The 26643-nt window shown below is 50.7% G+C and overlaps 1 protein-coding gene and 1 pseudogene across 1 annotated transcript; one reads left to right on the top strand and one right to left on the bottom strand.

Moving 5' to 3' along the window:
* Positions 1 to 1492: 1492 nt before the first annotated feature.
* LOC129785702 (T-cell activation Rho GTPase-activating protein-like) lies at positions 1493 to 5608 on the bottom strand (the record flags this gene model as incomplete). Its single annotated transcript, XM_055818995.1, has 6 exons — positions 5490 to 5608; positions 3549 to 3633; positions 2425 to 2484; positions 2032 to 2193; positions 1838 to 1947; positions 1493 to 1628 (listed from the first exon to the last, which is right to left on the bottom strand). Coding segments are annotated over exons 1-6 (672 nt in total), but the record flags the coding sequence as incomplete, so codon positions are not given.
* Positions 5609 to 12205: 6597 nt separating this feature from the next.
* LOC129785701 (E3 ubiquitin-protein ligase RBBP6-like) lies at positions 12206 to 24521 on the top strand (annotated as a pseudogene).
* Positions 24522 to 26643: the final 2122 nt, after the last annotated feature.

Genomic DNA, 26643 nt, shown 5'->3' with positions numbered 1-26643 from the left:
GCTGCAGCTTCCTGCATTTTCTCAGGTTTGGGTCCACAAAATCGCTTCCTCTCTTCTCCTTTTTATTTGTGCTTGGCTGTCCCTCTCCTCTGCCAAGGCTTCTTTTCTCTTCCTTTTCCTTGACTTTTCCTTCTCCTGGTGGGAGCCTGCAAACCTTTCCATCCCACAGCGTGATGAGATGGGGAAAGCCCCAAGCCCCTGCAGCGAGCTCTCAGGTCAGGCAAGGGGAGCTCTTCCTACCTGGTTTCCTGGGGCAGGCTGGTCAGTTGTGGCAGGCGTGCCAGGGACTCTGCCGTGCCCTCGGGGGTGCCTGGAGGCAAATCTGGAGGTGCCTAAACCAGAAACTTGGGAGGTAACGGGTGGCAAGTGACAGCCTGGGGTAGTGAGGGCCTGACTGCCAAATTGCTGTATGAGCTCTACAGAGGAGATGCTGGTTTGCATCGTGCACATTTTGCACAGTCCAGCCAACGCAGCCTAGACTTGATGAAGCTGCGACGGAGTAGGATTTGAGCAAAAGCCCTCTCAAGGTGGCAGCTACTCCTTTCTGTCCTTTTGTGGGTATTTTGTAGGTATGTTTTGTTTGATGAAGCAGATCATACTTCATGAATTGCGTTCCAGAAACAGCCTTTCCAGTTTTCCTTAGCACGCACCACTCTGGGGGGAGAGGAGGAACCCCAAAGGCACAAGAGAGCGGCTGCCAGGAGGAGGCCCAGCGGCTGCTTGGCCTCCTGGGAAATTACTGTCCCACCTGAGACATGTTGCCCCAGCGTCTGTGGAGCTGCCGTACCTCTGCCGCTTTGGGCCCTGCCCCTGTGTCTCCCCCAGCTCCGCTGTCGATGCCCAGCAGAGAGGCGGCTGCATGCAGAAAGGCTTTTGCCGGATGCTGGGTCTCTGCTGTGCCTGCAGGGCCACTTTGCTCTTCGCACCGCAGCTCTGGAAAGCAAAAGCACGTGCAGCAGCGCGACTTCTTGGAAGTCAAGAACACCTAAGCAAAGCCCAGCCGAGCCCTACACCACTTGTCTCGTCAGCGTTGAGGTTTCTGGCATCCCAAGCCCCAGTGTCTGTGACAAGCCTCAGTCCCGCCTCCTACCTGTGCCCCTGTCCATGGGTGCTGGCACCTCCTCGGCTGATGGAGGGGAGAGGCCGGCCACCTCCTCCCCAAAGATGTCCCCGCAGTTTTCAATGAGGAACTCCACCAGCACGTTCACCTGCAGACATCAAAGCCTTGGTCTCAAGCCAGGTGCCTGCAGACGTGTCAAGCAGCCTTTCCCACTGCTGACCCTTCGCCTGCGCAGGCGGCTGCGGCTGGGGGTTGCTCTTCCAGGCACCCAGCCCACCAGCACTGGCCCAAGGGAGGAGGCAGCCAGGGACCTCGCAACAGCCAAGCTCCGATGGGCCGGGAAGGCAGCACTGGCTGCTGGGTAGGGCGTACCTTCTCGGTCACCGCCAGCATGGCCTGCAGCGGGAGCAGGTCCTCGTTGGGTGGGCTCAGCAGGTTGGGCCCGACGCAGATGGCCAGGTTGCTGCAGCTCATTCTGCTGGTGGCTGCGTTGTGGCCGATGTGCTGCAGCAGGGCCATCAGCCGCTTCAGGAGGAGGAGGTTGGCCGCAGGCAACTTGTCAGCCACCCTGAGGGAAGAGGAAGACAAGGCTGATGAAGCAGAGGGTGCCCACAGCCGTCCCCGCAGCTGGCCCCAGGCGGGTGGGAGCCAGCGGCCGTGTTGCACAGCTTTGCAGCTGCCCGAAAAGACAGCTTTCTGAGGAGCCCGTGCCTTTGCAGGCAGGTCCCAGAACTCTCCCGGTCCCTGCTCACCAGGCAGGCTGCTGCCCACACTTACGCTTTCAGCTCCTCCACCTTGGCCTGCTTGCTGGCCCTCTCCATGGCTGCCATCCAGTCCTCGTAGAGGTCGACGACGAGGAGCTTGGTGGGGATGCTTCGCAGGAAGTCCTGCAATGCCAAGGGCTGCAGGTGAGCCTTTGAACGCTGCAGGCCAGCCAGGAGCTCCTCCAGCTGCACGTCAGAAGTGCTCACCTTCAAGATGACGGCCAGCAGCAGCGCAGGCTGGCTTCCTACGTCGATGTCCTTGCCGCGGTCCAGGGCCTCGCGCAGCTGCCGAAGTTCTGTCCCACCGGCAGCTCTGCGGAATATCCCCTCCGTTGCTGGTCCTTGCTGGCGCAGGACAGCCAGCAGCTCCTGCAGGAGAGGCAGGAGGCCACTTGCTTGGCTGAAGAACCAAGCGGTGGCAAGGACCAGAGCTCTGCCCCAGACGTGGTTGCCTAAGCGCCACAAAGGGTCTGGGACCAGAAGCAGGTTCTGGGGGTGCAGAGCCCAGTGCCCTGTCCCCGCAGCTGCTGGGGACACGCAGGCCCTCTCCAGAGCAGCCGGAGGGAGGGCTGGGGACCCCGTCTGTCCAGGCTGGCTTACCTGGATGGGCCGGGGCAGCGTGTTGTCCTCCCCACAGAGGGCTGCCAGGGGCTGCCCAAAGAGCGCCCTGCTGCAGCTGGAGCCCGCCTGCCCTGGCGCCTGGGCAGCGGCCGGGGTGCGCCGCAGGGCGAAGGGCCAGGGCAGCCCCATCCTCCTCCTGCTGGTGCTGCTCCCGCTGCTGCTCCCTCCTGCTGCAGAGGAAAACAGAGTAAGACACCACCAATGGAGACCCCAGGCCAGCGGTCCCAGCGCCTGCCCTGCCCTGCGCTGCCCTGCCGGCAGCACGGTGCTGTGTGGTGCGGCAGGATGGGCAGGGAGGCAGCAGCTGGAACCGCAGCTGTGGCTCGGAGGTGTTGACTTAGAGGCTCTTGAGAGCCATCGTGCCACGGGGTCAGCCTGTGCCAGCCTTCGCCCTGCCCTCCTGCAAGCTGCGGGCAGCAGCAGAGGCTCCGTGTCCCCGCAGAAGCATATCCAGCAGGCACTGCCCAGCAGTTGTCCTTGTCCGTCCAGGTGACATCCTTCCGTGGGCTGCCCAACCTGCATGGCGACACTCGGGGACAAGTGAGCACAGCATTGCAGGAGGTTGCCTTGCTTTCCCAAACTCACCTGGTGCGGGGCAAAGTCCCCCTGCGTTTGCAGATGGGGCCGTCGCAGGCCCTTGCTTGGGATGAGCCTGCAAGAACCAAGAATCGGGCTGTGCTTGGAGAGCAGCCCCGCAGCAGAAAGGGCCACCAGCAGCCTGAGCGCGGCAGAGCTGGGACCCTCTGCCCTCCCGGGCTCTCTTCCCCATGTGGCAGGGTTCCTCCCAGTGTCACCAGTCAGAACGCGCTGGCGTGCTGCTGGCTTCCCAAAACTCTCTGCTCCCTGAGTGGCACCATCAGACCCTCTGTCCCTCCCGCACAAGCTCACCCCAGTCCCTGCGCATCCCGGCGCAGCCAGAGGCAGGTGCAAGGCAGCCATTCTCACCTCTGCCTGTGCCTCCATCAGCCTCTCCAGGCTCCTGGCGCGCAGTGTCCTCCACTGGGCAGGAGAGAAGGAGGGGAAGAAGGTGAGCAGCCATGGCTCTGCTGCTCGGCTGCAGGAGCAGTGCTTGGGGACAGGGCCCAGAGCAGAGAGACACTCACGGCGTGGTGGCGGCTCAGCTCCCTCTCCAGGAGCTTGATGGATGTCAGATGGGTGACGCGGGCTCCCGTGCGTCCTTCTGGTGTCCTGTGCACCGGGAAGGGAGAGGGAGAGAGCTGGGTGAGCCCCAAGCCGTCTCTTGTCTCTTGTCAGGCAGCTGTGCCCGAGAGCTGCTCCCAGCCACGGGGGCACCTTCCCCAGCTGGGGGCTGTGTTCCCCCATCCATCCAGCTTCTCCTGGAGCATCCCCCCGGCTTACCCCAGCAGCGTGGCCACCCACAGCTCCTTCAGTGCCTGGGATCTGCAGATAGAGAGGAGAGAGAGCGTCAGGCCCTGCTGCCCCCAGCCCTGGGCAAAGGTGGGTGCCTGCACAGCCCTGTGCTGTGGGGCAGGACAGAGGCGCTGTCCAAGCCCTGGGTCGCTCTGTCCTGCCTGAGCGGCTGCATTTGCCCTTCCCTTCTGGGGACCAAAAGGTGACCAGGGGATGCAGGATGGGGAAACATCCCACATCCCTCCCTCCCTTCCACCGGGCTGCCTGCTCCCTGCCCAGCTCTGCACGCAAGGCAGAGGCCTGTGTTCATGGGATGGCGTGGGCACGGCTGGGAACCTCTGCTGCCCGACCACGACTCACCCAAAAGTGGCGATGCAGGAGCCGGTGGGCCAGGCGAGGATGACAGAGGTGCTGTCCTCATCGGTGCCTTCCTCCTCCTCCTGTCCCTCCTGCCCCGCAGCCTCCTTCCCGCTGCTGAGCACCCACAGCTGGTCCAGCGCCAGGCGGAGCTGTGGGCGCAGGCTGGTGCCATGTCTGCAGAGAGCAGAGGCGGGCACTGAGCTGGAGGGGGGCTCCTTGGGCTGGGTCCCCACGCGCAGAGCCCTGTCCCCCACCTGCCCTTGGGACGGACATTGGTGCCTCCAGCACCGAGGGGCCGGGGCCTGGGGCTGGTGCCAGGGTGTCCCTGGGCCGGGGCTGGGGGCAAGGATCTGGGCTCTGAGGGTCTTACCGCAACTTGGCGACCACCAGTTCCTCGTGGAGGAGGAGCAGGCGCCTCTCGCTCCTCTTGCGGCCCCGGGTCAGCCGCACGTCCGCGCTCAGCACCGGCTCGGCGTCGCTGAGAGCCTCCCTGCAGAGCAGAGAGCGGCGGGCATGAGCAACGCCAGTGCTGCGTGGCCCAGCTGTGCCCGCGTGTCCCCGAGCCCGGGGGGAGCCCACCTGGAGCCGCAGCAGCAGCTGGCCTGGCCCATCCTGCCCGGGAGAGGAGGGCCCTGGCCGTGCAGCGAGGAGGGGGCCCAGCCGGCGACGGCGAGGCTGGGAAGCGGGGTGCTGGTGCTGTGGCAGCGCTGCTGGGCCAGAGGCTGCCTCCTGCCAGCGCCGCTGCGTGCCAGCACGGCTCTGCCCTGCTGCCTGTGGTGGCCGTGGGCTCCCCGTGACCAACGGTCTGAGCCCAACGGAAAGTGGGCGGGGCCTGCGGGGCGGGGCTGGGGCCCTCTCCAGTATGGCCGGGCCTGCCTCGCCCCGGGGAGCCCCGCGCAGGACAGGGCAGGGGGCAAGGGCCACCTCCCTGCGCCTGCGGCCAGCGCTTTGCCCTGGGGTTTGGACAGGGCCCTGCTCGATAAAAGAAGCCGTTTTTCCTAGAGATGACCGTTGTGGCCTGAGGCAGACTCCTCTTGGTGGAGGCCGGCCTAGCGGTCGGAAGGCCTCTGGCACACAGGCCGTGCCAGGCCTCAGGCCCCAAGGCGCTGGAACTGGAGCAGGCCCAGCAGGAGGAAAAACTTCCATTTTTACCAAAAGACGGGGGGGACTAGCAGCAGTCAAGAGCCGCTCGTGTCCTGCCAGGCGCCACAGGGAAATGAAATGTGTGGTGAGCTTCGGCAGGAATTGTGGTGCCCCTGGAGCACCACCCTTGCTTGGGAAGGCTTTATTCCACCTGGGTGCTAAGGCTTCACCCTTGGCAATCAGGGCTGGATGAGCGCCACACAGGAGCCCCTGCCCGGTTAGCCATGACCTTCACCCAGCCGGTGGCCGACACGGCCAGGGGCAAGTCTGTGGGGTAGGCCATGACCATGGCAAAGAAGGGGAAAAGTAGTCAGCTTTTGATGGCCCGTGTCTCGTTTCACTGTTGACCCTAAGCAATGCCTTGCTTCAAATAGAAGCGATTCAGAGAGTTAAACACCCGCCCTGTTCAGGAAAAATGCAGGAAATCAGAGACATCTAGCAAATTCTCTTGTGGCTGTTGTACACTGCAGCAAGAAGCAGCGTGGGTCCAGTGGCTAATGCTGGAAGGGGAATTCAGCACTTCTGGGAAAGGGAGATAAAGGCACTCTTGTGGGCCAGGCTGGGATTGGAGAGCCTGGGTGGGTGTCTGGGGTCCCAGCTTTCCCGCAGTGCTGACTGTGGTGCCTGCTGCTTGTTCTTCCCTGCAACGCCGGTTGCATCCACCTGCTGGGGCTGTGCTTGGGAAGGGCTCCGGGGGTGAGCAAGCCCATGGGAGAGGCCTGGGGAGAAGCTCTTCTCCAGAGATCTACCAGAAACTGTCCAGAGCATCCGAGAGGATGCTCTGTATGACAAGGGAAGGTGCCCGTTGGTCCAATGTATGAGAGCCTGCAGGGCTCCCGTCAGGGTCCTTTGACCTACGCATCCTCCAGCCAGCAATCCAGGTGCTGGGGGGTCCCATGTAGGTCTCCTGAGGTACCCTTTAGCCCCGGGCAAGGTGTCGTGCCTCAGTGTGTGCTTGCAGGGCATGTTTCCTTCCTGCTGACAAGGGCGGAATTGCAGTTAAATGCCCCTGGGCGATCCCGAGCCAAGCAAACTTTTTTCTATGGGTCACACTGCTTTGCAGTCCATGTGTTGGTTCAGCTCCTGCATAGGAGCTGAGGACACGAGGTGACCTAGCTCGGAAGCTGGCCACTCTTGCTCCAGGCAACTCCAGTTGCTTGCGTTTTCCTTCAGCTTCCCCAGCCTGATCATCTCCACTGTCACCTCCTCCCTGTCCTACAAGAAGTATCCCTATCCCAGCCATTAGGACAGTGGCACAGCACTCAGAATCCAGATCACTGGTAGAGAAGAAGGACAGAGGAAAAGAGAAGTTCTCCTTTGAAAGAAATCCTTCTTTGTCCTCCTTTAGCTACTAGTGGATGAAAAAAAGGGGGACAGAATTTCAGGCCAGCCACAGCACTGGCTTTCAAGCCTGAGCTTGTCAACTCATGGCTGTTCTGGAATGCGGTACAGTGAAAGGAGAGATAGAAATGGCAAATTTTCCCCCTCGGGGCGATCAAATGCTGGCAGAGGTTGCCCAAGGAGGTTGTGCAGTCTCTGTCCTTGGGGATCTTCAAAGGCCAAGCACACAGTTCTCAGCCACCTGCTCGAGGCGAGCGTGCTGGAGCAGAGGGCTTGGCCCAGAGGACCTCCACAGGTCCCTTCCAACCCCCCCTCCTGTGTGGCTCTGTGCTTTGCTTTTGCCCTGGCGGAGATCTTCAGGGACTTTGTGCTCCGTTTTGTGTTGCCTTAGGGCTACGATGTGCTGTGGTTTGGGGGCAACAAGGTCAAGTATGTCAGAGGTCAAGCGAGTTAGTGTCAAAGTGTGTTACTGTTATGGACAGAATCTGTGTTTGTTGGCCCTGTGTTCCTGGGGTTATGGCATTTTTATCTTATCTTGTGATCTGTGTGGTGGGGTTTTTTTTGCGGAGAGTGCCTTTTTTCAGCTATTTTGCCTTTGTGGGGTTTGGATGGGTGCCTTTGGTTTGTGTATGATGTTTCTTCTGGTTGTTTTTCTGCTGTGCTGGTGGATGGTGGTGGGCTTTTCTGTCTTGAAACCATCGTTACTGGTCTAATAGATCTCCTGCAGGTCAGGCAGTGTCACTTCTGGCGTGGTCTGACTATTTTCTGGTGAGCTGGTGGGTAGGTGTGGAGGACTTGTGGTCCCTCCATGGAGAATGACTGCTAGAGGACTAACAGGCAGATCTGTGGAGGGGTGAGAGGACCGCTGGCCCATAAGTAGTGACTGTCAGAGGACTAAGTGTACTTGAACTAACGTGGGCTTCCAAATTCGTGGTTATCTGTCCTGCCTTGTGGAAGAGCCATGGGAAGTCACCAGCCACACGGAAGGACAAGGGGGTTCCCACGGGTACGTGGCTTCTTGGGTTTTGCTTTTGAGTAAGAAAGTCTTGTCTCAACATGAGTACAACTGTGAACGGTCAATTTTGCTAACTTTAGAAATTAGGGAGCAGCACTTTTGTGCTGTGCCTCACATGGCTGCCAGGGCAGGGTGAGAAACAGCAAGAGAATTCCTTCCTGTCACTTCTCCAGGGGAGCCGTGCTGCACTTGTCAAGGTGAGGGGTTTTTGGCTCTATATGATTGAAAAGGTGAGGGGTTAATTTTCTCACCACAGAAATTAGGGAGCAGAACATTTGTGCTGTGCCTCACATGGCTGCCAGGGCAGGGTGAGAAGCAGCAAGAGAATTCCTTTCTGGCATCTTCTCCAGGGCAGCCGTGCTGCACTTACCCATAGTGAGGGTTTTTTTGGCTCTTCATGATTGCAAATGTGAGAGGTCCATTTTCTCACCACAGGAAGCAGGGAGCAGAACTTTTGTGCTGTGCCTCACATGGCTGCCAGGGCAGGGTGAGAAGCAGCAAGAGAATTCCTGCCTGGAACCCTCTCCAGGGGAGCAGCGCTGCACTTGGACAAGGTGACTTTTTTTGGGTTCTGCACCATTTCAAAAGTGATGGTTCTGTTTTCTGACCACAGAAAGCAGGGAGCAGAAATTTTCTTTTGTGCCTCACATGGCTGCCCGGGCACGGTGAGAAGCAGCAAGAGAATTCCTGCCTGGCACCTTCTCCAGGGAGCACTGCTGCACTTTGTCAAGGTGAGTTTTTTGGGCTGTGCATTATTGCCACTGAAAAGAGGTCAGTTTTCTCAGCACAGAAAGCAGGGAGCAGCACATTTGTGCTGTGAATCACATGGTTGTGCGGGCACGGTGAGAAACAGCAACAGAATTCCTTCATGACACCTTCTCCAGGGGAGCAGTGCTGCACTTTGACAGGGTGAGCTCTGGTTCTGCATGAGTGCACAAGGTTTTGGTCAATTTTCTCACCACAGAAAGCAGGGAGCAGAACCCTTGCGCTGTGCCTCACATGGCTACCATGCACGGTGGGAAGCAGCAAGAGAATTCCTTCCTGGCACCTTCTCCAGGGGAATTTCTCAGTTCCCGAGAGACTCCTGGCACCAGCTGCAAGGGGGCTCCCAGCCGAAGGGAATTGGGGTGGGAATTGGTGATGTCTCCTTTCCTTAGGCATGTTAACACTTTGGAATAACAATTGGATGCTTCGCTTCTGTTGCTCTTTTATCATATTGCTCACAGTAACTGCTACTGGTTCCTTTTATCATATTGCATGCTATTTTCTTTTATTGTAATATAAGAAACTGCGTTTGATATATTCCATCATTTGATAGATTTGATAGATTTGATTATATTTGATGTAGAGTTCAGCTTTGCTGTGTATCCAGTCAGTCAGCAAAACATAATTTGGCGTAGTCGGCATCGTGTGAAGTAAAACTCTCTCTATTTAAGAAGAAAAAATGTTCCTCGACTTGCTATTGGCAGGTGGGAACCATTGCCTTACGGTGTTTGGGGCAGAGTGGTCTGGTGGTGCTGGGCAGTTGGGCCGTGCCAGGGACAGAGGGACGGGGGCAGGGGAGGGGGCGGGGGGAAGGGGTTTAGGGACGGACGGGTGGGAATGGATGAAGGTGTTTAGGGATGGAGCGGGGTGTGTGGGGGTGGGGCAAGGATGTGTGTTTGTGGGAGTGGGTGTGGGGGGGGTGGGGGTTGGGGGGAGGTGGGTGTGTGTGTATTGATAAACCGGGGGTGGGGGCGTGGGGGGGGTTGAGGGTGTGTGTGTTATTTAGAGAACAGATTGGGGGGCCTGGGGGAAGGGTTTTAGGGACGGACGGGGGGTTAATGGAGGCCTTTAGGGAAGGACCGGGGGGTTGGGGGAAGGATTTTAGGGACGGGCCGAGGGTGGGGGAGGGCTGGACCAGGGTCTGGGGGAAAAGGTTTTAGGGACAGGGCGGGGAGGTGGAGGTGGGGCATGATTTCAGGAACAGCCAGGGTGGAGGAGGGGGTCAAGGGAAGTCTTTCAGGGTTGTTTGGGGGGAAGGATTTTAGGGACGGATGTGGTGTCTGGGCGGACGTTTGATGCCACCGTATAGATTCCACTGTATATACGTTTATGTCCAGGGATTCTGTTAAGGGAAGGCTGCTGGCTCGGCAAAGGGACAAGATGTCTGAGCTCCCCAGTTACCACACTGATTTGGTGTTTAGCTCTACGTTAAACACACCTGCGCACAAAGGTTAGGCCAAGCTGACTCTCTAAAGCTGTTAGAAGTGACAAATTAAGGGACCTCTCATCCAGGGAGTCAGCCTTGGGAAGGATGGGGAACAAAGAATGGATGGGGAAAAGATCTCCGTTCTCTTCAGTGATGCAGAAAGAGCCTCTGGGTGAGGACGTTGTGGCCACAGGAGGAGACAAGCCGATAGAGTGCTGCGATCCGCAGAATGTTGGTTGGAAGTCGGGCAGAGGTAATTGTTGTGGGGGGAGATCGCGACCTCTGACTCAGATACCCCCCCGAGAGAGGGCAAGGCCCCGCTTGGGGAGCACGGGGAGCTAGTAAAAAACCTCAGCAGTGCTGTCTGAGGGTGTGTGCTCATTTGTATTAAAGCAAGAAACTTGTAACCCATCCCGTGCCTGACTGAAAATGCATGTGTAATGCGCTATGAGTGTGCAAGTGCTCTGCTGTCCATAGTGCGTGCCCTCGAGTAACTGGGTGAGCACGCTCAGAGGAAACATTCCCCCGTGCTCCCAGCACTGCCATAAAGAATGCCTGCCTTCTGAAACTTGCAAGCAAGGCTTAGAGGGTTTCTCTCCATGACCGACTTTATGGCATCATTCCCACCATACTGCAGAAAGCAAATCTTTTATTGTTTGGTGGTGAAAGCAGCTTGGGCAGTGTCACTGATGTGCAGCACTTTTTAACCTCAGGTCTAAAGTGCCACCGGTCCCACCGTGGGGTACATCCTTCCTCAGGCTTTCACCAAACGGAAAGGATGCATCAAACCCACCCCACAAACACGTCCTGCACTTTTTTTATCTTTCCTGGAACGTGGGGACATGACCCTGCTGGGCCATCAGTGCCACCTGCCTGGGAGCCAAGATGGTGCCTTTGCATTCCAGGCTAGGAACTTACCTTCTTTTTTTCCTTTTCAGTGACTTTAGAGCCATCCTTAGGGAGGCTGGTTAAGCTGGTTTACTGCACAGCTGGTCGCCAGTGGAGGGAAATGGTAAGCTCCGCTGTTGCCTTTGGTGTTTACTTGTTACTGTGTCGCTCATTTGAGTGATCTTCTCATGCCCCGGCAAGCAGAAGCTATCACTCCACTTTAGGCCTTGGTCTAATAGTCATGCAAAGCAATATTGAAAGTCATTCTGAGGTCTGGAACAGGCCCCAATATGCATTTTATAAAAGTGCTTCTTGGCTGCTGTTTCTCTTTGTATGGGTTTTTTTCCCATTTCCCCAGACTGCTGAAGCTCTGAAAGGCGCCGATGAGCTGCTCTCCCTCAGTTTGCTCCTTTGCCTTTGGGGACTGCGGTTCATGTTTTCTTCATGGCTTTGCAGAGGAGAAAATCCATGAGTACACCACCTTGGTTTTTTCACCTAAGCTAATTTCAGAAACTGCCTCCTTTAACTTAAACATGAAACTCTTCTTCACCTCTTTGTGCACTTGTAGAAAAGCAGGGTGGGGTGGGGGGTGGGGGTGTCTTCAGGAAGTGCCTGCAAAAGAGCCTTTGGGAGATCCTGTCCCTTGACTCACATGTGGGGTAGTGAAGAGTCTGAGAAAGTCATGGGTGTTTTGGTGTTCACCTAAGCAGGTTTTCGTTTTGGTTTTTTTCTTTTTTCTTTTTTATCTTATGTAGCTTATGTCACCAGGTAGTGACAGCCTGGGGATGACAGGAGGGGACAGCAGGCAGTGGCAGTGTGGAGTGTGACCAGAGGGGACAGTAGGCAGGGACAGGCCTGGGGTTACCGGAGGGGACAGCAGGCAGTGACAGCCTGGGTGGTGACAGGAGGGGACAGCAGGCCATGACAGCCTGGGAGGTGACAGGAGGGGACAGCAGGCCGTGAAAACCTGGGGATGACAGGAGGGGACAGCAGATTGGGACAGCATGGGGGTGACAGGAGGGGACAGCAGGCCATGACAGCCTGCGTGGTGACAGGAGGGGACAGCAGGCCGTGACAGCCTGGGGGGTGACAGGGCACGGGGCGGTGACAGGCTGGGGGACAGCAGGGACACCGGCGGCCCAGGCGGGGCTGATGAAGGCCCCTCCCCCAGGGGCGCTGAGTGGCCCCCTGAGCCCCTCTGTCACAATGCGGAGCCGCCTGGGTTGCCATAGCGAGCAGCTTGGCCTGGCAGCGCTGGTGCGAGGAGGGAGCGGAGGCCGAGCCAGGGCCTGTCCCCATCGTCCTCCCACCGGGGCTGCGAGGAGGAGCCGGCGGGCTCAGCCCGCGCTGCTGGCCCCAGCCCCTCGGTGGGCCCTGACCTGCTGTGGGGGCCGCGAGGCCAGCTGCTGCGTGAGGTGCCATCGCGGAGCGGGCACCGCCTGGCCCCAGCCATGTCGTGTGTCCACTACAAGTTCTCCTCCAGGCTGAACTCCGATGTGGTCACCTTTCACGGCCCCCACATCTCCCTGCGCGACCTCAGGCGCCAGATCATGGGCCGCGAGAGGCTGAAGGCGACCCACTGCGACCTGCAGGTCACCAACGCCCAGACCATGGAAGGTGCGTGGGGGCGGCAGGCGCGGGGACCGGGGACCGGCCGGCTGGCGATGGCGCAGGCGGCCAGTGAGGCGGTTGGGCCACGGCCGGCAGCGGTGACTTGTGCTGGGGCCTCAGAGCTGCTCTTCCGTGGTTGTGCGCTGGCAGCTGCCGTCAGGGCTGTGTGCGCAGCCAGGCACAGCAGCGTACGGGGTCCCTGTGCGACACCGCGCGTGGAAGGGGTTTGGTTTCTGGGAACCCTTCTAGCTAAAACGATAAGGGAATGTGGGACAATGCCTTGTCATCACAGACCTGCCGGATTTCTTTGAAAGCCGGCAGAGAAGGCTGAACGTGATAGAAAAGGAGTGGGTGGCTAATTTAAAGGGGAAAAAAAAGTGGGTTTGGTGACTGAAATTTGTCTTCAGCTACTTTTACTCCACCGCATTGGAAAAGCGGTGCTTGGCTGCCGCAGAAACTGCTCAGTAGCAACGTTTTGGATCAAGAGTGTATCTGTGAGTGAGAATCTATGCAGACCCTGGAAAGCCATCTTGTAGACGAGTGTTCTGTCTAAAGTATACTTGGCATTTCTTGCTAATACAGCTTCTTTGCTGCACCATGCTACACATTCATTCAGATGCTATTGAGCATCATTTCTTCATTTCTTTCAAACGGTGCATTTTTGTCGTGGTACTGCGTGTTAAACGGTGTCAGGGCAGTACTGAAGTTTTATGGCAGATCAGTTATGGTGAATATACCTAGAAATGTTCTTAGAGAAACCCTAAGTTCTTTTGAATCTGAGAAATGGTGCTTGATTCTCAGAGACGGTAATGGTTTTGTATTACTGAGTGTGCTGTTTCAGTTTGGTAATCTACCGTCTGGCAAAGCTTGCATGTGATTAAAGACTTTGGAATATGACTTGTCAGAAATACAAAGACTTGGAAACCATCTCCATTCCTTAAACATTCAAATTTTATCGGTTGGGTTTTTTTTTCTTTTTTCCTGTGGTTCTGTGACATTCCCACAACAGTCTTGTCGTTACAATGTGTACTCATAGGATTTTTTCCTCTCCCTGTTTGATGTATTAAAACTTAAACAGAATAACATGCCTGCTGCGGTAACTGTAACTTTGGCCCCAGCCTTTCAAGTGGTTGGACCTAAACACGCTGTTTACCTACAGATAGGTAAAGCATGTTCAGGAGAGTATCTGTGAGGAGACTTAACAGCACGGTGTTAGGGGTCTTGGGGGTGTTACGGGATCGCGTGTCATATACAGCAGTAGAGACAGACATGCAGGTAGAGGCAGACGTACAGGTTGTGACACAGATGCTTACTGGAACTTTTGTAAGGGTGTTTTCCCCGTGAAAATGCAAAAATCCCCCAGCGGTTGTCAGAGCAAAGCTAAGGAATACATTTCGGTGTCATTTATGTGTATGCCAGATTTTGGGGTTTTATACATAACCGTGACTTTCCGTTTTTATTGAACAGCATCTACGTGCTTAAAGTCACCTTCAGAAGATGAAGGAAAGAACTAGGCCTGGATGTCCTGCCTAAAGGGGGTTCTTGGAGATCCTCCCTGTGGAGATATGGTAGTGGGTTTTATAACTTTGTGCAGGAGTCCTGACTAAGTGTTGGCATGATCTTGGAAAGACCCTTCAGTGAACCTTGAGTGAAGATGGCCAACTTGTTCAGAGTTTTCCGAGCCGCGTGATCACGGAAATCTCGTAATAGAAGCAATGCTAATAGAAGCTAAAAGTAAACAGGATTTTACACATCACTGGGGGGAAAAAAAAGAGATGGTGGACTCTTTTTGAAGATGGTGGGAAGGCAAAATGGATGGTTGGGATGTGTTTTAAAAGGTGGGAGGCGGGGTGGGGGTGTCCTCTTCCGTGCTCGCTATTATAGAGACATGTTCTAGGGTTTTGTAAGCTAACAGGAGCAAAAGCAATGAAAGTTAGATCAGGAAAGAGCCTCATGTTTTAGCAGACTCTGCTTTAGTGACTTTAGAGACCATTTTGCTGTTGGCATTGAAACGATTCAAAACAAATGGAAAAGATTTTGCTGCTTGTGTTTGACTATCAGACCTGAAGATTTCTGGAAAGGTACCGTGAGTGTGTGGACATGATAAAAGCATGACGCTGTGTGTAAAATGTTGCTTTTCTATCCGTAAAGGGTTCCCTGAAGTGCTATGTCATGACATATTAATATCACTCTTACGAACTGACTGATGCTTTCTCTGTATTGATGTTGTTTTCAGAATACACAGATGACAATGCCCTGATTCCAAGGCACTCATCGGTAACTGTTAGGAGAGTCCCTGTTAGAGGAGTTAAAGCTACCGGCAAGACAGACCTTGGGTAAGTAGCCATAACGCGTTGTGTTCTTTGGGAGGGGTTTCAGTGCGTTCACCTTCTTTGTGGCTGTTGGGTTACGGAGGCATTCCGGTTGTCTCTTTCTTGTTAAAGCTGCTGTTAAATTGTGTTGTGACAGGGCAGATTTGAATGTATCTGTCCCAAAGCAGACTTAGATTTTTCAGCCCGCTGGGACGTGGCATTCAAAGTCCAACAGTGGTAGCTGTTCAGACGTTTGAATTGGGTTTGTTCTTGGGGTTGGTTTTTCTGAGAGTCAAGTTCTCCATCCTGTTTCCTCTGTGCAGAGAGATTCCTTATTTCATGCTTTTGCGTGTATTGCTTTTAGAGTAAACGGAGAGACACATTGCAGTGTGAACTGGTAATTGCTTCCCATCTGCCAGCAGTCCGAGTCCCAGTTTTTGACTGCTTCCTTTGTTTGGGGGCGGGGGGGCAGGGTATTCTTACACCCCAGAGGGGTGGGGGTGGCGGGGCTGCATGCTGTCTCCAGAGGAAAGACTGAGAGTGGCCAGCTGGCAAACCGTGCGAACAAGAAGTTTCATTCTTAAGTGATTCCTATTAGTTTCCTAAAGACAATGCCTGTGTCGGGCAAGAGAAAAAGAGCAACGTCCTAAAGCGTATTGCCTTTTGTGCCAGGACGGTGAAGGAGCAGTTGATCTTTTCCAAACCTGAAGCTCAGAAAGCAGTTGGGCACATTCCCAAATGTTGGTAGTTACCTTTCTAAGTTTGATTTCACCCTAAGCTGCTCTCTGTGCTCCAGGTATTACTGCTGTATTCCTCAGATTTATGGAGGACAGAGATCTGATTACAATTGCAGATATTCAAATGTAAGCCTGACTACAGCATTGTTGCTGTCATCGATGTATTCGTCCAGTCCAGTTCTGTATCAGCTGCGTCAGCATGGTTTGAATGGTCATGTTTTCCAGCCTTCTTCAAGACAGACCTCTCCTCCACCATTAGTAGATATTATTGACTTGTGGTTATGCCGTGTCTTTCTAATGTTAGTTCTCAATAAATAAAGTATACCGGCAAGTTTCAGCGTGTCTCAAACAAACAGTACAGCAGCATCCTAGTACCCATGAAGCATCTGCAAGCAAACCCCCCTGAATTTATGTGGCTCTCCTGTAAGCTTTGGGCATATTAGTGCTTTCAGGCACTACCAAGAGTTTCTGGATGCCACAGCACTGTGCTGCTAAGCATGGCCTTGTTTGGGGGGTTAATTTAGATGGGGATGCTTAGTGCTGTCAATATAGCCTCCATTTCTGGTTGGATGACGCCCTCTCCTGGTGTTGGAATGCTGCCCTAAAATGAGAGGCTAGGTGCCACTAGCATCAAAGATCCAAGAAGCACCTGCACGTGGGGATAAGGGATGAATGCCGCTGCTCTGCTAAAGTTGCAAATGGATCAGGCAGGTCAGCTTTCTATTCCTTCAGCTGGAACCATTGTGGAAACAACTGGTAGAGCTGTTAATGTTTGGGAATGGTGAATGCATGCTGTCATGGTGGAGAGGCCTTCAGGAATGTGTTAGTCACCTTGTAGTATCTTCCTCAAGGCAAGTGGATGAAGAAACCATGGTGTGGTAATCTAAAGCTTTTCCTCGCGCTTCCTCATCTTCAGGAGGTACGTGGCTGTACTCGCGAGCCTGGTGGTGGTGTAGCAGTGGCAGGAAGTATGAGCCTTTCTATTTGTGCAGGACTTGCACAGCAGCCTTTGGGTTGCCTCTGCTCGTGGGACGCTTTGGATGAGGTATGAATTGTTTGTTAACTAGATGGGCGGTTGCATGTTTGATTCATGAGTAGCATGCAGGTACAGACCAATGAGTATGTGGAATCTCGGCAAGGGCTTGTGTGTCATAAGTGTTCCCTAAAATATTGTAGCATGTTCAAGACGATCTTAAAGGAAGTTCTGGTAATCAAGACTTTTTTTCTTATTTTTTTAACACAGGCCTCCTCGATCTCAGAAAATCCTAGGAACTGCTTTCAGGTGATGTTTCTACTGCTATTTGTAGTCACTTTAGGCTAAGTATGGTAGGTACCTGAACACAGTGCTTGGGCTTCCACCAAGAAACACTTTTCTACAGACAACTGTTCTCGTTTTGTCAGAGGAGTGTAGAAACCAAAGTGCTCTATCTGGTACCTATTTGTGGTAGTGGGGCTATACAGATTGCCTGAAAGTGCCTTCGTATTTGGATGGCTGACTATTTAAGAACAGAAAAATGTAGCACAGTCTTCACAGTTTTGGTACTTAGAGAGCAGAAAGAAAATATGTGAGGACTTCTTCTTGCACTGCTGTATTCTGTATCTTAGAGTCATTGGGGGCAAAGAAGGAATGGGATTTTGGGTTTTATTTCAATTGCACTGAATGCACCAGGAGAGCACACGTTATGTATAGAAATAAATTTCCGTATTCATAAGACTACCAGTACACAATGTTTTGATGTTCAGGTTTTATAAACTGTTTTCCCTGCTTTATGTTGGTTACGAGTGCTTTATTTTAAGTTCTGATCATCTTTCTTTCTTCTTCTAGAAGTCGAACTGGGCCAGCGAGTAGAACATCAAAAGAGGTATGTAAAAACACAAGCTGAAACTTTTTTCTACATGCTGCACCTAAGTCTAAGAAATGTAGCCTTGTACTAATTTTTTAATGTATATAAAAATATATAAAATATATATGTTTTATATATAATATTTATAATATATATATCTCAAACATATTTTCCAGTGAAACATAGTGTATGCTGTAAATCCAATGTATTTGATTCAGCATAGTGAAAACTGAGCAATGCCAACATTTGCGCGGTTCTAATGTGAATAATGGTATTTGTGCCTAGTAACGCATTGCATTTCGTACTGAATAGGCTAGAATATTTCTTGTGTGACTGTGTGTTGTACCGATAATGTATGCTCATTTTTAGAGCTTGTAGGTTCAAGGTTTGCACCACTGAACTTGGTGCCACTCTTCAGTACGCCACCACTTTGAATTTACATTTGGAAAAGGGGCAGCATTTTTCTTCCGGTCAGAAAACACTGTTGTTCTGCTGCTAAGACATGAATAAGTAACTCGAGGAGACACTTGACTAGTAATGGCCTAGATCTCCACTTGGCCCTTGGGGGGTATGCTACGTGCAACGATGCATTTCAAAATAGCCCTCATAGTACAAACATTACTTTGTGGTGGTGGTTGGTTTTCATCTGTAAGTATAACTGCTTGTTCTTCACTAGAATGGAGTGAGGCATTACATGAGCTCTAGGTCACTGGATCTGATCACTTTGTAAGCTCTTAGGATAACTTAATCTAGAAATTCGTGAACTTGGGGTCTAATTAAAGTAAATGAAAGACAGCGCAAAAACTATACTGCATTCATGAATCATACTTGTGTGCATTTAGTAGATGATGAGCTATTAACTGATTAATTTATAAACTGCACTGACAATGTTTCCTGTAGTGACACTTCCTACTCAAATAAACGGAAATAATTTTTTTAGATCCTTTCGAGCTGCAAATGGACAGCTTCCTTAACCCTCCGTCTTTTAAGCAGTTGTGAGCATTTGACAAGGGTCCCCCTCTGAGGTATTCTGAGCAATAGGTTGATCTCAGGAGGGGTTGGTTGCTTTAGTTTCTTCTCATTAACAACGTAGGCATACTTAAGCTGTTTAAGGTTTGGACTTTGTTTTGAACAAGTATAAATTCCACTGGCTTGGAGGTGGCTCTTCCAGTGACACTCAGAGGATATAGCGCAGGCTTTCATACAGCAGTAGGGGTGAACTATTGCTCTGTTTTGATTGTAGAACTTGAGTATGTGTTTAATTTTTCTGAATAGATTGGCGACCCTTCCGCACCTCTTTCTCTGGCCCAGCTTATTAAGGTATGCTTAGATGTACTTGCTTGTGAAATAGTGTTAAAAAGAAAGGGGTGGGTGTGGGTGTGTATCCTTGTATTTTCAAACCTTACACTGTGCTCTCTAGCTGGATAACTGCTGTAATATGAGCAAAACATTAATTGTTAATAATTCAGAGTGTTTCTCCTAACTTTAAAATATTACTTTGATACTATCCTGTAGAGAGTAGTTCCCAGCTTGGGAAGATGGAAGGGGAGCACCTTATTGGCCTCAGTGTAATGCTGCAGTGTTACTCATCTGCGAGACACAAAGAAGCAGCACTTCAGAAGCTGTTTACCATTTTTCATACGTCCCGCTCATTGTTCATTGGAAACTAACACCATTTTTACAGCAGGATTTAATTGGCTGTAAGTCATGGACATTTCTAGGGCCTTTGCAACAGCCGGAACAGACGTGTTTCTGGAACATGGACAATTGCATGGCTGTTTTTGAATTTTTAGTCATTACAGTTACAGATCCATTCTTTGAATGGTGCGGGACTGCTTGAATTGTGGCATACAGATAGAGGACGACGCAACCTAATTTGTTTACATGCAGACTGTGAAAAGTGTGCAAGTGCACCTAATTGTTGATAGGACTGTGCCAGTGTTTATGCGAGGCACATCAGCAGACGTGACCGCCTGAAAGCATATTTTGTAATGGAACTGCTTGTATTTTGTGCTCAGCAACGTGTAACGTTGTCTGGGGAAACACTAGTGATTGCACTTGGTGAAGAGGCGTAGTGCTAGCCACAGAAGTGATTAAAAGCATAGTCTTTAAAGTTACAAAGACTAGAGAAGGCAGGGCCTAACGCAGAGGAGCTAGTTCTTTCCTCTGAAAATGAAGGCCAGAGCTCATGTCCAAGAGAAAGAAATCCTTCCCACTGGGAACGTCTTCCCTCGCTCGCTGCATTTATTTATTTTCTTAATAAATTTAATTGTGTTAATTAACATTTTGCGGCAGGGTGGGGGTGGGGGTGGAGGTGTGTGCAGAATTAGTTTGGGAAGCAGCCACCAAAAGACATTGGTCTCCCTCAGGGCTGTCCCTTGGTTCTGTAAAGTCATGTGAAATTTACTCTAAAATGTGGAAAACTGTCCAAGCTTTTGAGAAATTCAAAGATTTCAGAAATACGGAGATAGGTAACAAAGCAGCTCCGAACTGTTACCCTAGCCTCTTTAGTGCAGGCTGGCACAGGAGGCAATGTGTAGTAAGAACTTTTCTGCTTTGTTATGACTATGTATTGAATGCCATATTTGAATGGTGGTCTGTTCCTAGAAATGTGTTGTGGGTTTTGGATGTGTTTTGTAAACCATTTGGGTTCAGACAAATCAGTCAAGTGTCTATAAAAGTTCTCTGCAAATGTTACTGGAAATGATTTCATAGATGGAGATCTGGATTATGTTCCTGCGTATATGGAACAGCTAGATGAAATAACATGTGGAAACTAGTTGGTTGCTTTTGTGAGTGAATGCATGTAAAAAGGAAAACATGAGCAGTTGGTCTGTAGGATAGGTGCTTGAAGTTCCAAATAATTTACAGTCACCCCCTTTGACCCTGCTTGTATCTGGACTAGTGTGTAATAGAAACATTTGAAGAAGTACTGTGTAAAAAAAACCATCTGGCTTCCATAGTTCGAAGATCTAGTTCTGCGTAAGGTTTATATTACAATTTGCGTGTTAAAAGGACAGTGCCAACTGGAAAAAAATTGTAGTTCAGTCACTTCCTATGAAGAAGCGAGTGGCGGTGGGGGAGGGGGCGGAACCGTGCGGTTTGGACTGCCTACAGCACATGATGGTCAGATGTCTGCTGAAAAGAACCTTTTCTCTTGCTGAGGGATTATAGAAAGCTTGATTCCTTTTAATGCTTCTGGGTCTGAAGCTGAATTTCAGCAAGCAAAACCAACTGCCACGACTCTGAAGTTGTGTGTCCTTTTGACACTGCAGAATGTAAATACTGCTACTTGCACACATCTTTCTCAGTTAAATGTACCGTGGCTAGCTTCTTTGACTAGTCTGGAGCTTAAAGACCAGCTTCAAAATGCTGGCTGGTGGGCTTTTTTCTACACATAGCTTCAGTCCGCTTGGACAAAACTTGGATTGGCTTCACAAGTCTTTATGTAAGGTACAAAGAGAGCCTATTTGTAGCCTAATGTGTGTGTCAAATAACCATTACCTGTTAAACAGACTGCCAACCTGGCTGAAGCCAATGCTTCCGAAGAGGATAAGATAAAGGCGATGATGATACAGTCCTGCCATGAATACGATCCATCCAAGTAAGTATCAAATGTGATCTTCAAAGGTTATGGAAAAAGTATGGAGATGTTTCTTTTAAGAAGAGAGACACATGCATACCTTTTCCTTTTTTCCCCCAAACCTTCTAGTTACTTGAGGGAACCCTTGGATCTGCCTCCACCATCATCCAGTTGCTTTTGCTGTGGAAAACCTGGCCACTATGCCAAGAACTGCCCGGTAAATAGGGTAAGATTGGGGCAGGCCTCTGGTGTTACCGAGCTTTTAGGGTTTTTTACCTTGGCATTTATGTGACAAAGACATGAACACTCCCAGTAAGAATTGTTTCTCTCGGGGCGAAATGTTACATGGCAATGTTGCAAAGCCCTCCCAAATTCAAGGGAAACTTGGAATTCTAAATGTGAAACTTTTTTTTCTCTAGGTCACAGACATTAAAGATGTCCATAGATCTTACTCAGTGAACTTTCATAGATATTTGTATCTATTTCAATAGTACTGGAAATGTTCCTGGTTCTAACTCTTTCTAATGACAGTTCAAAGTTGTTGGTATTTCCTCTAAAAACAAGAGGTTTCTGTCGACCCCGTCTATTGAGTATCTGTCAGTTTTAACTACAGAAGCCTCTGGCTGAATATTCATGCCGTTTAACATCAGTCCCTGAATGTACGTGCAGGAGGGATGAATTCAGCCTTCCTATATAGATGTGAATGTAAGTTTCCATGGGGGCTGATTTGGAGACCCTGAATTAAGCTCTCACACGTTGCCCAGGGGCTTTGGAGGGGGAACAGGTTTGTGCCTCTGCTCTGAGCGGACGGTGAGCAAAGGGCTGTTTCACCCGGAAGGGTCCTGAAGTTAAGCCAAAGAATGACGACTGGGTTCAAAACTCTGCTCAAACCTGTGGTACGTCCTGGCTATGCTCGTTGGGGAAAGCAGGAGTTTGAGTCGAGCAGCCATTATGTTAGGTAAAAGGAGGGGATTAAAGGCTTTCGCTGCTTAAAATTATCTCTGAAACGTCATTTTAAGTGTGCGTCTGAAGAGGAGAGATGTCTGCATTTCTGTTCTCAACAGGACAAAAATGTGGAGCCTGTTCGCAGAATTAAAAGGAGCACCGGAATTCCAAGGAGTTTCCTGGTGGAGGTGAAGGATCCCAACACAAAAGGTGCCATGCTGACAAAGGCTGGGAAATACGCGATACCAACTATTAATGCGTAAGTATGGAATTAATCGGACCGACCAAAATGCGAATGAGAGCAACCATGCGTAAATGTCTGAGTGGCAATGCAGCCGAGGTGGCCAGCCTCTAATTACGAGGGAGGAAGCACTACCGTCGTATCTTAACCTTAAAATCTGCAATACTTTCCCATATTGAAATAGAGTAGTCCTACTGTTCATGCCCCGGGAAGCTGGCTGACCTTGGGGTATGCTAAGAACCTGTATTTCTGCAAGGCATTTCAGTAGTGTTTCCAGCTGGCATCATTCTCTCTGAATGCTCATTTTGCTTCTGGTTTATGTTTCAAAGGCTTCTTGCAAAATTTAACAAATAGCCCTTGGACTGAGATTTCCTCCTCCTCTGACTTTTAACAAATCTCATGTGTGAAACGGGCTGAAGTGTTCCTGTTGCTATAAACTAAGAAATTACTGCTGTGTGCTGACAGGAGTGGCTGTTGGAAAGTGCACTCGGTAGCACTTCCCTTTTTCTGTCATGGATCTCCTGTTGTAGAAGCTGTAGCACAGACTTCTTTCATTTACAAAATGAAATTACTTGGGGACGAACTTTACCCTGATCCAGCAATTTGCACTTACCCTCTGGCAAAGGAGAGGTGGGATTCCTTTCCCCTGCTCTCTAGCTGTCAAGCAATTATTTTTCTAGTCTGAGCTCATTTCGTAGTTGATCCAACGGATGGGAGAGTTCTGCAGAAGGAAAAATGTTCCCCCCTCCTTCTTCTTCTGATAGTGTGGCTCTAGAGAAGTCATTTAGCGTAAATGCCTACGTTGTAGAAAGCCAATGTGGAGTGAGAAGACTTCCATCTATCACCTTAGTTTGATAAAATCCAAAGCTTGGAAAATTTTTCCTTTCCCATCTTTCACTTTTTTCTTTTTCCTTCCCCACCTGCCCTCCAGGGAAGCTTATGCTAGAGAGAAAAAGGAAAAGCCACCCTTTTTACCAGAGGAGCCCTCCTCCTCCTCCGCAGACAGGCCTGTTCCAAACGAGTTGTTATGTCCCATTTGTAAAGATCCAGTGACGGATGCAGCACTTATTCCATGCTGTGGAGCAAGTTATTGTGACGAATGTAAGTGCGTAATGTAATGTAAGGAGTAAACTCCCCTCCCGTGTTTTTTAATCCAAAACACCACATCAGATCTTCTGAAAGCAGGAATAGGAGATCACCTGTGCTACCAGGTCTATTTCATACTTCAGTACGCCCGGAGTAGGAAAGGCCTCTTCTCCGTAATGGGGGGGGGGGGGGGAAAAAAACCCCAAAGGCCAAAGAGCTTTTTTCCCTTTCTGTGTATCTAGTCAAATCTTCTTCACATGCGGAAGGTCGAGTACGAGAAGAGTGCATAATTGTGCAGGTGAATACAGTATTAGATATGGAATGCACGTAGTTTGTCCACAGCTCTTTCTCTCATACACAACTATAGAGCCAGCTCTGGTGACTGACTCTGCTCCGCCACAAACAGGCAGTCGGGCATTTAATCTACATTCTTTGCCACAGGAGTTGGTTAAACCTTCAAAACTCGAACCGACTCATGGCTTTTTGAGATGTGCTTTGTTCATTAGCCTTGATGTTGGTGGCTTCTTGCTGTACTCGGTAGTAGAAAAAAGACTAGTCCAAACATCAGGACACAGCCCACTCTATGGTCTTCAGCTGTTACAACAGGGAAATGTCAAAACTGTATAGCGATTTGCTGCATACTGGGCATTTTTTACACTAATGACCATTTATAGCTTCATGCTCTCCATTCAAGACCATATCCAGCCATTAATCGTCTGTGTGTTCTTATAATTGATGAGAACCCCAAAGAGTTCCCTACTTTGGCTGAAACCTATTTTGACGCTTCTAATTACACACAGGTATTAGAACAGCTTTACTGGAATCGGAGGAACATACTTGCCCGGCGTGTCATCAGACAGGTGTTTCTCCTGACGCTTTAGTTGCCAACAACTTCCTGCGCCAGGTAACGTGGTGACTTTTTCATCAGCTGTTTGTAAGGAAAGTCTGTTTGTAAAAAGCTGAAAGGGAGGAAATTATTGACATCTCCTTAAAGAAGGATAAACTGAATAAGGCTGCATTTACTTTTCAAATGCATTGTCTGTTGTTACAGAAGCTGACAACTCTTTAGAGATAATCAGGCAAACTCAGGTCAAACTTTTGTCTAAACATGCTTGCCTGCCTCTCAGAGTCGCTGTTAACACTGAAGTCCTTTAACTACAGATACTCTGAGCTACCAGTCCTTAATAGCAGTGTTTCATGTGATGTGTTCCTATCTCTGTGTGCTGCTTTACTCTAGGCTTGATAGCATGTACAGGACTATACAAGTCATTTTACCCTGTGGAGGCTTTTCTTCATCTATTGTCATCATAATCTGACACTTTGATCTTTTTGTCCATGTTCTTCTGCCTCTAGGCTGTGAACAACTTCCACAATGGAACCGGCTACACAACAGGGCTCCATAAGGAGATTCAGCAGCAGCAGCAGCGACAGCCGCCGTCACCGCCTGCACGACCACTTGTGACTGTGACACCTGCTGCTCAGGTGACTGCCACCAAACTTTCTAAATCTTCCTCTCTGTCAGTCAGCGGTCTGTTAAGTTTTATTTCAACATATGCTTTTGAAATACAGTATTTATTAGAGCTTATTTTCCAACTGTTTGCATTTATTCACAAGGGCTTTCCGGTTCCTGTAGCAAGACAACCGGCAGTACCATGTCTTCTGGGCCCCCAAGAGCTAAAAATACCCACACCTGGTGAGTGACCGTAACTTTAGAATTTCTTCTAAAAAAATTATCTTCAGATGAACTGAATGGGATTTATTTCTTTTTCCTCTCCCCACTCCAAAAGGTCATCCGATGAGAGCCAGTGCAGTTCGCTCAGCAGGTGGCAGACCAGGCTGGGGACTGTAAGTATTTCACAGAAATTCAGTCTCTGACGACTTGTAACCTGTTAAACCAGGCTGTAACACCTACATTACTTCTACAGTAGCTGATTTATAATGAAATGCGTATGCACAGATAGCTGTGGAGAATACAAGTGGCAATTCATTTTTAAGTGGCTCAGCTTGAGTTGGCTCTAACAAAGGGGATCTGTGCTTGCAGTAAAACGATTACAAATAAAACTCCAGTATGTGACCCAAAAGTAGACTCTGAAAAAGAAACGCTTTTGGAGGAAACCGTAAGTATATATCAAAATTAAACATAACGACAGGATGAGGTGCAAAGCCACCCTTTCGAATTACTTACTGGCTGGATAGGGCTGAAGAAACTGATTTCCCAATTGAAGTCAGCCTCCAACATTTGATTCTTAATGACTTAGTGATGGAGCAAATTGTTGGAAGAGTCAGTGCTGTTTTTTTATGACCATTTTGAATTTCTTTAGTCTAGTCATCTCAAATAGCCAAGCTGCTTTCTCTCCGTTGGAGAGAGAGGAATCTCTTTTTGCTGTTATTGCCCTACCAGTTAGTTCTTCCTTTTGGTATGTATTTGTTATGGATAGATTATAAGTGTGCATCGTGTTTATAAAATCTTAAAGATAAATCAAAAGGAAACACAGCAATCCGTCCCAGAGATACCTAAAATTCTCAGGTTCAGTAAGCAAGGAAAGAACAGTTCAGGGACAAGACCAGGCCAAACAGATCATCACGAGGCAACAACCTAGGAAGTTTGTGGGGAAGAACTGAAAGGAAGTTGGAGAGAAGCTTGGTTAATATCTGTGCAGTACTTTGAAGCTCGGAAGTGTGAAGTAGGAAGTGTATCGAGGAGTGGCAGAGGAGCCGTGGGCACCTGGCACCTGGGAGATGGGAGTCTCCTTTAAGCATGGGCAGCCTCTGCCCACAGTCACAAAGCTGAATGTAGGGGGAGAAGCCTGAGGCAACTACTTGGGGTGAGGATGTGGAAGGCAAGTGTGAGGATCCAGAAATGAGGGTAGGCTCAAATGGACAGGAAGCTGCCAGAAAAATGCTCAGGTTGAGAACAAGAAGGGCTCGCCACCGTGCTCCCGCTTCATTCACATTCCTCTTTAAAATCAGGGCAGAGTGTGACAGTGACACGCGGGTTTGGGTTTCTCTGGAAGTTCAAATGGAGGACATCCACGTAGCACACGTACCCAGAGGACTCAGGCCCCGACACTGCCATCATCAACAGCAGCCTCTGTACCTGTGCCTCCACCTCCCTTGCATCCTCCCCCACCCCAGGCGCTTCCTTTCCCGCTGGCGGTACCACCACCACCACTACCTCCTCAGTTTCCACCTGGTCAGCCTCCATCTGCTGGGTATACCCCCGCCCCGCTCCAGAATATCCCCCAGCTCCTGCAAACATGTCATCAGCCAACAGCACGGCCAGCGACTCATTCAAATACCCTCCCAGCGACACCAGCACTTTCTTTATAGAATCACAGGGTCATTTAGGTTTAGTTGGAAGAGACCTTTAAGATCATTGAGTCCAGCAGTTAACCTAAACCTACAAAGTCTGCCATGACAGCAGGTCCCTAAGCGCCACCTCTACATTTCTTTTAATACACCCAGGGATGGTGACCCAACCGCTTCCTTGGGCAGCCTGTTCCAATGCCTGACAAACCTTTTGGTGAAGG

The sequence above is a fragment of the Falco peregrinus genome, chromosome 14 (genome assembly GCF_023634155.1).
Source record: "Falco peregrinus isolate bFalPer1 chromosome 14, bFalPer1.pri, whole genome shotgun sequence".
Lineage (NCBI taxonomy): Eukaryota > Metazoa > Chordata > Aves > Falconiformes > Falconidae > Falco > Falco peregrinus.
This window is presented reverse-complemented; position numbering and strand designations above follow the sequence as displayed.